General features: G+C 45.8%; 1 protein-coding gene across 1 annotated transcript in view; it reads left to right on the top strand.

The window, feature by feature from the left end:
* Nucleotides 1-4,446, top strand: part of Ndufa9 (NADH:ubiquinone oxidoreductase subunit A9) — a 26,084-nt gene extending 21,638 nt beyond the window's left edge. The window contains exons 10-11 of the mRNA XM_005365264.2: nucleotides 411-477; nucleotides 3,912-4,446. Coding sequence (XP_005365321.1) covers nucleotides 411-477; nucleotides 3,912-4,082 — 238 coding nt within the window. The 3' untranslated portion in view covers nucleotides 4,083-4,446. The remainder of the gene's footprint in view (nucleotides 1-410; nucleotides 478-3,911) is intronic.
* The last annotated feature ends 2,284 nt before the right edge of the window (nucleotides 4,447-6,730 follow it).

The following is a 6,730-nucleotide window of genomic DNA, read 5'->3' as shown; positions in this document are numbered from 1 at the left end:
CACACACTCACACATACACACACACACACACACACACACACACACACACACACACACACTCTGTAGATTTAGACAGATGTGATGGCACGTGCCTTTAATCCCAACACTTGGGAGGTAGAGGCAGAAGGATTAGGAGTTCGAGGTCATCATTAGCCACATAGTGACTTTGAGGCTTGCCTGGGGTACATGAGACCCTGTTTTAAAAATCCAAGAAAGGAAGGGAGGGAGGAAGGCTGAATTAGATATATCTTCACAGCAGTAGAGCCAAGAAATTATTATTTTCTCAGAAAACAACAAAGACAAAAACTTGGTGAGTTCTTGTGTGCAGCAGCCCCTCTTTCCTGGGTCTGACAGGCTGAAGCCCAGTGCAGAGACACTTTTCACCCATGCCACGTGTGTCTCCTTTCCAGGTGGGTTGCCAGATTCTTTGAAATGAGCCCATTTGAGCCCTGGACAACAAGGGACAAAGTGGAGCGGGTAAGTCTGGGCATAGCAAACCTCTCACCAGACAGCGCTGTAGAGCTGGAGAAGTCAGTTCAGTTTGGCTGACTTGCTTGAAGGTTGCAGGGCTGCGGTGGGGGAGATTTCTGCTGGCCAAGGCTAGCCCTTCTGCTTTGGGCCAACCTGCATTCATTCTTACCTGGCTCCACCGTCTTCTCTCTGATAGTGTGGTCCTCTTTCTGTAAGGTCTTTCCTGTCAGCATTCAAACATGCATGCTGGTGTCTCTCACTGAAGGCAGACTCGGTCCTGGAGCCCTCCAGTCACTTCGCTCTTCTCTTCACTGTGTTCCCTTACAGCCCTTTGGGTTTTCAAAACTCACTAATAGGTGAAGGTGACCTTGGATTCTTGGGCCATCTGCTTCTACATCTAAGTGCTGAGATTACAGGTGTGCACCATGTTATCTGATTTTCCCTTCATACCTTAACCTCTGAAGAGCTGTCTGTACCTGTTCCCAGCATACTCTTGCCTCATTCTCTCTTTAATTCCTTTGAATTAAATTTTATCCCTCTCTGCCCTAAAACTGCCCCTCCCAGGCTGCCCACAGCACCACACTGCCACCTCTCAGTCAGTTTGCAGACCTCATCTCACTCCCACTGTGAGCAGCACTTGCTAAAGGACCTCATTTCTTCTATTTGAGATGATGTCTTTGCAGCTCCCCGGCACAGACTGCGTTCTCTGGCTCTCCTTCTCTCAGTGGACGGTGCTGAAGGCTCCGTACCTGCCTCCCTCCGGCCTGACTGCTGTCTGTTCTGAGGGGGTCACAGCCTCACCCGCTCTCCTTTGTTTGTAAATTATGCTCCTCCCAGTTGCTAGCTGCTGCTGATAAAGGCCAGGCTACAGTTTTTCTCCTGTCCTGGAGTCTGCTGTTACACTGTGCAGGCATACATTGTAACTAGAACTGCGGCCTGGGCTTTTTTTGGTTTTTGTTGTTTGTTTGTTTTTTACTGTTATCAGGTGCTTTTGTTGTTTTGAGACAGGGTCTTTCTGTGTGCCCTTCGCTGGCCTGGTGCTCACGGTGCAGCTCAAGCTGACTTTGAACTCATGCTGATCATCTTTTCTCAGCCTCCCAAGTGCCAGGCAGACATGTGCCTCCACCATACCCTGCTGCTGCAAATTTGTGTTCTGTCCTCGGGCTCTCATCTCAGTGATGGCCCTTTCTATGTTGTTCATATAAAACATCTCCCGTGCAGTTTAGATTCCTCTTCTAGACCTAAATGAGCCTTGCCCCACGGGACTTCCCTCAGTGCTCAGAGTGGCCTGTCTGTCCTGTCACGTTGCCAGCAGCAGTGTGGGATATGGAGCACTTGATACATGTCTACCATGGCTGCAGATACCAGATTTCAACTCTATTTTTTTTAGTTCATTGAAACTGAAATTTGAGTCACATTTGACCAGTGGCTTCTGTGTTAGATGGTAAAGGGCTAGACCCTCAACAACCCCCAGTAGATGCCATGTCGGGCCACCCCTAACACCTGCTTGTTCATTTAGTGTTTCATTAAACATGTTTCTAATACTGGAGGTTTGCCATGTACTGAGGGCAGAGTGCATAACTGTCTCTCCTCTACCCACTGTAACCCAGGCGACAGCCCCTCTTGTCTGCCTACAGTTTGCTGTGCTCCAAAGCCCTTGCTCTTTCTCATGTCTACCATGCATGTCTGATTCATTGATTATTTGCTCCCTGCGTGCCCAAATCTTGCTGGGAAGATACCAAATAAAATAGAAAGATGACAGCATCTCAGCCTGAGTACTGTGGGTTTTCTTTCTATTGACAGGACACAGCCAAACTGTCCCCTAAGAGCTAAAGCAGAGCATAGAGTTGAGAATAGTGCCGGGGAACAGAGCCCGGTGGCTGTTAGTCTCCCTCTGACAGGCTGACTAGAAAGCAGAGACCTTTCCATGGTGCCTTCCTGTGCTTGTGCCCGTTGTCTGACACTTGCTCTTACTGTGGTGACTGAGAAAGTATGAGTATAGTGGGTTTGGTTTGCAGACAGCCCTAGAGAATTAAGTAAACACACTATGGTCCTTTCTGTGTTGTTTATTGGGGGTCACAGGATGGGACCTGGTGTGGTTCCGTGCACAGAAGGCTCTGCTTTGGTGCTTTTTGATGGCCATTCTTCCCTAAACAGGATGAGTTTGGCTTCTGACTTTGTAGTGTTTCTTAACCCAGAACGAGTATATTTGGAGTTAAAAAAGACAAAAGTCTAATGGGCCCAGGCATGCTGTTAGAACCTACAGTCCCAACATTTGGGAGGTTGAGGCAAGCATCACAAATTTGAGGTTAGCTTGGGTTACATAAAAGGTTCCTAGGGGTTACAGTGCGAGACACTGTTGCAGGAAATTTATTTGTGTTGTTGTTCTGAGACCATCAATTGAGTGGGACCTTGGTTTGGAGGGCAGAGTCCACATTCAGCTGGCTGGAGTGTACCATAGAGTTTTCTGGTGGACTCAGGGGAAGATAGAGGGACACATAGATGGAATAGGGAGGAGCTTGAAGAGATGCATGGGCTTTTTTGGTCTGGGAAGGTGAAGAAGAAGGTGGATCTATCAGGTTATTTCCTAATATTTAACTCCCAAACATTATTTTTTGATAAACAATAAAAGAAGCCACAATAACTGGTACCCCACATGAGGCGCCAAATATAGTAGTACTTTCTTATTGGGACCACCAGCCCACAGATAATGAGACAGAGGCTTATTATTAATTATAAAAGCTTGACCTTAGCCTAGGCTTGTTCCTAACTAGTTCTTATAACTTAAATTAACTCATGTTTTTAATCTGCATTCTTAGAAGCTCATCACCTCATCTCCGAGCTGCCCATCTTGCTTCCCCTGCTTCTGGCTGGTGACTCTGCTTTCCTTCTTCCCAGAGTTCTCTCTGTGTCTAGAAGTCCCAGCTGTACTCTCCTGCCATTCAAGTTTTTATTACATTAATCATAGCAGTACATCTTCATTTACTATACAAATATTCCACACCAAAATGCTGTCAAAAAAATTCTGAAACCAAACCAGAATAATAAGTTAAAACTTAAGTAGAGAGCCAGAACCCAGAGACCCAGCATAATAAAATAGGGGTGGGTTCGTTCTGTGTTAGCTCTTATCTGAATCCCTGGGTGGAGAGACAGCTCCTGCCTCGCTATACTAGGTTCAGGTCTGTGTGCACGTGCCCATAGATCTGCTGGTCCAGGATCACTGTCCTATGTTCCTGAGTGGTGTGGGAGACCTGCCTCTGGTCTTTGATGATCGTCACTATTTGTTCTGCTTCAGTGAGTTCCAGAATCAAGGGTTACTATGTGTTCTCTAAAGGTATCTCCCCAGTGACGAGCCTCAGGGCAGCTGGAGGGGGTGGATGTTTTAGGGGTAGTATTTAGGGGTGATGTTTTCAACATGCTCTGTGGTCCTCTCTTCACAGATACATATCTCAGATGTGTTAACACATGACCTGCCTGGCCTGGAAGATCTTGGCATTCAGGCTACCCCACTGGAACTCAAGGCCATTGAGGTGCTGCGGCGGCATCGCACTTACCGCTGGCTGTCTTCCGAGATGGAGGAGACAAAGCCTGCCAAGACAGTCGACTATTAGTTCGTCCAGGCCACCTGTGCTCCTTAGAACCCACTACACAGTAAATGAGGTCGCTCTGTTAGTTCGTCCAGGCCGCCTGTGTCCCTTAGAACCCATTCATTGCACAGTAAATGAGGTCGCTCTGTTAAATAGCTGAGGGTTCAGTCTGCTTCACGTTTCCTCTCAGCCATTCAGAACTGAGCCTAGTTTTCTTCAAACAACTATGTATAATATTGACACATACGACTATTTTCTGGAATGTTGGAGGGCTGGAATTCTTAGACCAAGGCCCTATCTTCAAGTCAAAATATTGTTATGATCTCGGGGAATACATGGTTATGTAGAAGTATTTGGTATAAATGAGCACATATAACTTGAAACTGATGTAAATTTGTTGGGCTGTTATTCTCAGATTGTGGAACAAGCATTGTGTCATCTAATGGTAGGGGGAGGCACAGGGGAGCAGGGAGTTCAGCCTTTTTTTTTTTTTTTAATGCAATGCCCAGTCACTGAGCCACACCCTTTACCCTCAACCTCGTTGTGACAATAGTGATCACTCATGATGTCAGAGCTCTTCAAATCTAGTCACCAAGTCCCGGGGTTCTGCTGCACTGGGACTAAGCTTTTGTATGAACGTTAGTGGGATGCACACTTTTCAAACCACATCAATTAAGGAAACAGTTTTACCATCCCAAGCTCACTGGGGTTCTCCCTTGAGTGTAGATTACACATCCAGGACCTGGGAATGGCTTAAGATCTGAGACACATACTTAGGTCGATTCTTTTTTGTGGGGAAGGGACTGGAGTCTCTGTAGATAGGGATTCTTCCTGTGGGAACTTCAAGTGTGCCTTCATGGAGGTGAACTTACAGAGCTTATCGTCTCTGACTTCAAGTTACTCATCACCTGACCCTCATAGCTGACCTGAGCCTGCAGAACTCTCAGTTCCCATTATCACTTGGGTTTCATTAATCATTGATACTGTCGTGCAACCTGTGCAATTCACCATTCTACCCCTGCGGTGACTCTGAAGTCCTGCTCATTCAGAGCCGTCTCAGGTGTCCTTCAACCTTGCTGTCCCCCATACTGTGTCCTACTAGCAAACAAGTTCTGTCATGCCCCAAAGAGCTCAGAGGGTATAAGGAAGAGGCCATCTCTGGACAGATCAGGAAAGAATCTATAGAAAATGAATTTTTAGCTCCAAAGCTACAGAGAAACCCAGTCTCGAAAAACAAAAACTATGAAGTTTTTAAGTCGAGTCTTGGGTCTACTCAGGAAATGTGTGTGTGTGTGGGGGGGGGGTGCAAGTGTGTTGTGTGTTTACATGTGCATGGGGTGTTGGTGTGTGTGTATGTGATTTGAATGCCAGCCACTCATCCATTCTCTGAAGAGAACAGTATGCACAGATGCCTGTGGTGTGACTATGAAGGAATTCTCAAGAGGAGACTGTGTTCTGGGGCAGGCCGGGTATGAGTGTTTAGCCTTTGTCTTGAAGGTGATCTCTATACAGATTGTCTTCAAATATGAATTCTAAGAGAAACTCTTGGTGGGAATGTTAATCAGAGCAGCTGCTATGGAAACAGAGGCCCGAAGGAGTTTCAGAAAACTAAAAATAGAGTTACTCTATGCCCGATCTGTGCCACTGTAGTGTATACAAGTGAGGACCCTACGTCAGCATGCCATAGAGATACCTGCACACCTGTGTGTACAACAGCACTGTTCACAATCATCAAGTTGTGCAATCTTCTAGATGCCCGTTGACAGACACGTGGATAAAGGAAATACGATACAATTGAGGGGTTTTGTTTTTGTTTTTTCTCTTTTGGCCATAAAGAATAATGAATTATGTGATTTGTAGGAAAAAAACTGGAGATCGTTATGTTAGGTAAAAGGCAGACTCAGGAAGACCGTATCACATTTCCCTTCACATGGATGCTAGACTTAAACATAAGGGTATGGAGGAAGGACTTGAGAGTAGGATGGGACTGCTGGAGAGAGAGAGGGAGGGAGGGAGGGAGGGAGGGAGTAAGAGAATAGGTGGGATAAACACATAACATTATTTCTAGTCGAGTCTAGTTTTAAGTGTGTGAGTGTGTGCACACACATGTCACGGTGTATGTATGTCAGCACGCGTGTAGAGATCAGAGGACAACTTGCAGAAATCGGCTTTCTTCTCCCATCACTTGGGTCTCGGATCAAACTCAGGTCACCTGGCTTAGCAACAAGTACCTTTACCTGCTACACCATGTCACCAGATCCTTTTCCTTCTCTTGTCCAGTCTCACTCTGGTTCAGGATGGACTGGAATTCACTGTGTAGTCCAGGCTCATCTTGAACTTGCTGTAGCGTTCCTGCCACAGTCTCTTAAGTGCTAAAATTATAAATATGAGCCACTGCAGTTGGGCAGGGAAGAAGACCAGCAGGGATGGAGGAGGTGGGGGACAAAAACGAGTAAGATACAAGGTTGTATATGAAAATTTCACTATGCAGTCCATTATTTTATATATGCTAAATTTTAATATGGAAAATTTAGTATTGCCTTTCTGTAAAAGTTAGGCAAGTCTAGCAGTCTTATTGTTCGTCTCTGTAAAATGGGGCAATAACTTCATTGTGGGGTTGTGATGAGGAGCTAAATGAGATAATGCATTTGACTTTTTTTTTTTTTTTTTTT

The sequence above is a fragment of the Microtus ochrogaster genome, unplaced genomic scaffold (assembly GCF_000317375.1).
Source record: "Microtus ochrogaster isolate Prairie Vole_2 unplaced genomic scaffold, MicOch1.0 UNK1, whole genome shotgun sequence".
In the NCBI taxonomy this organism is placed as follows: domain Eukaryota; kingdom Metazoa; phylum Chordata; class Mammalia; order Rodentia; family Cricetidae; genus Microtus; species Microtus ochrogaster.
Note: the sequence above shows the minus strand (reverse complement) of the source record. Positions and strands in the feature narration are given on the sequence as shown.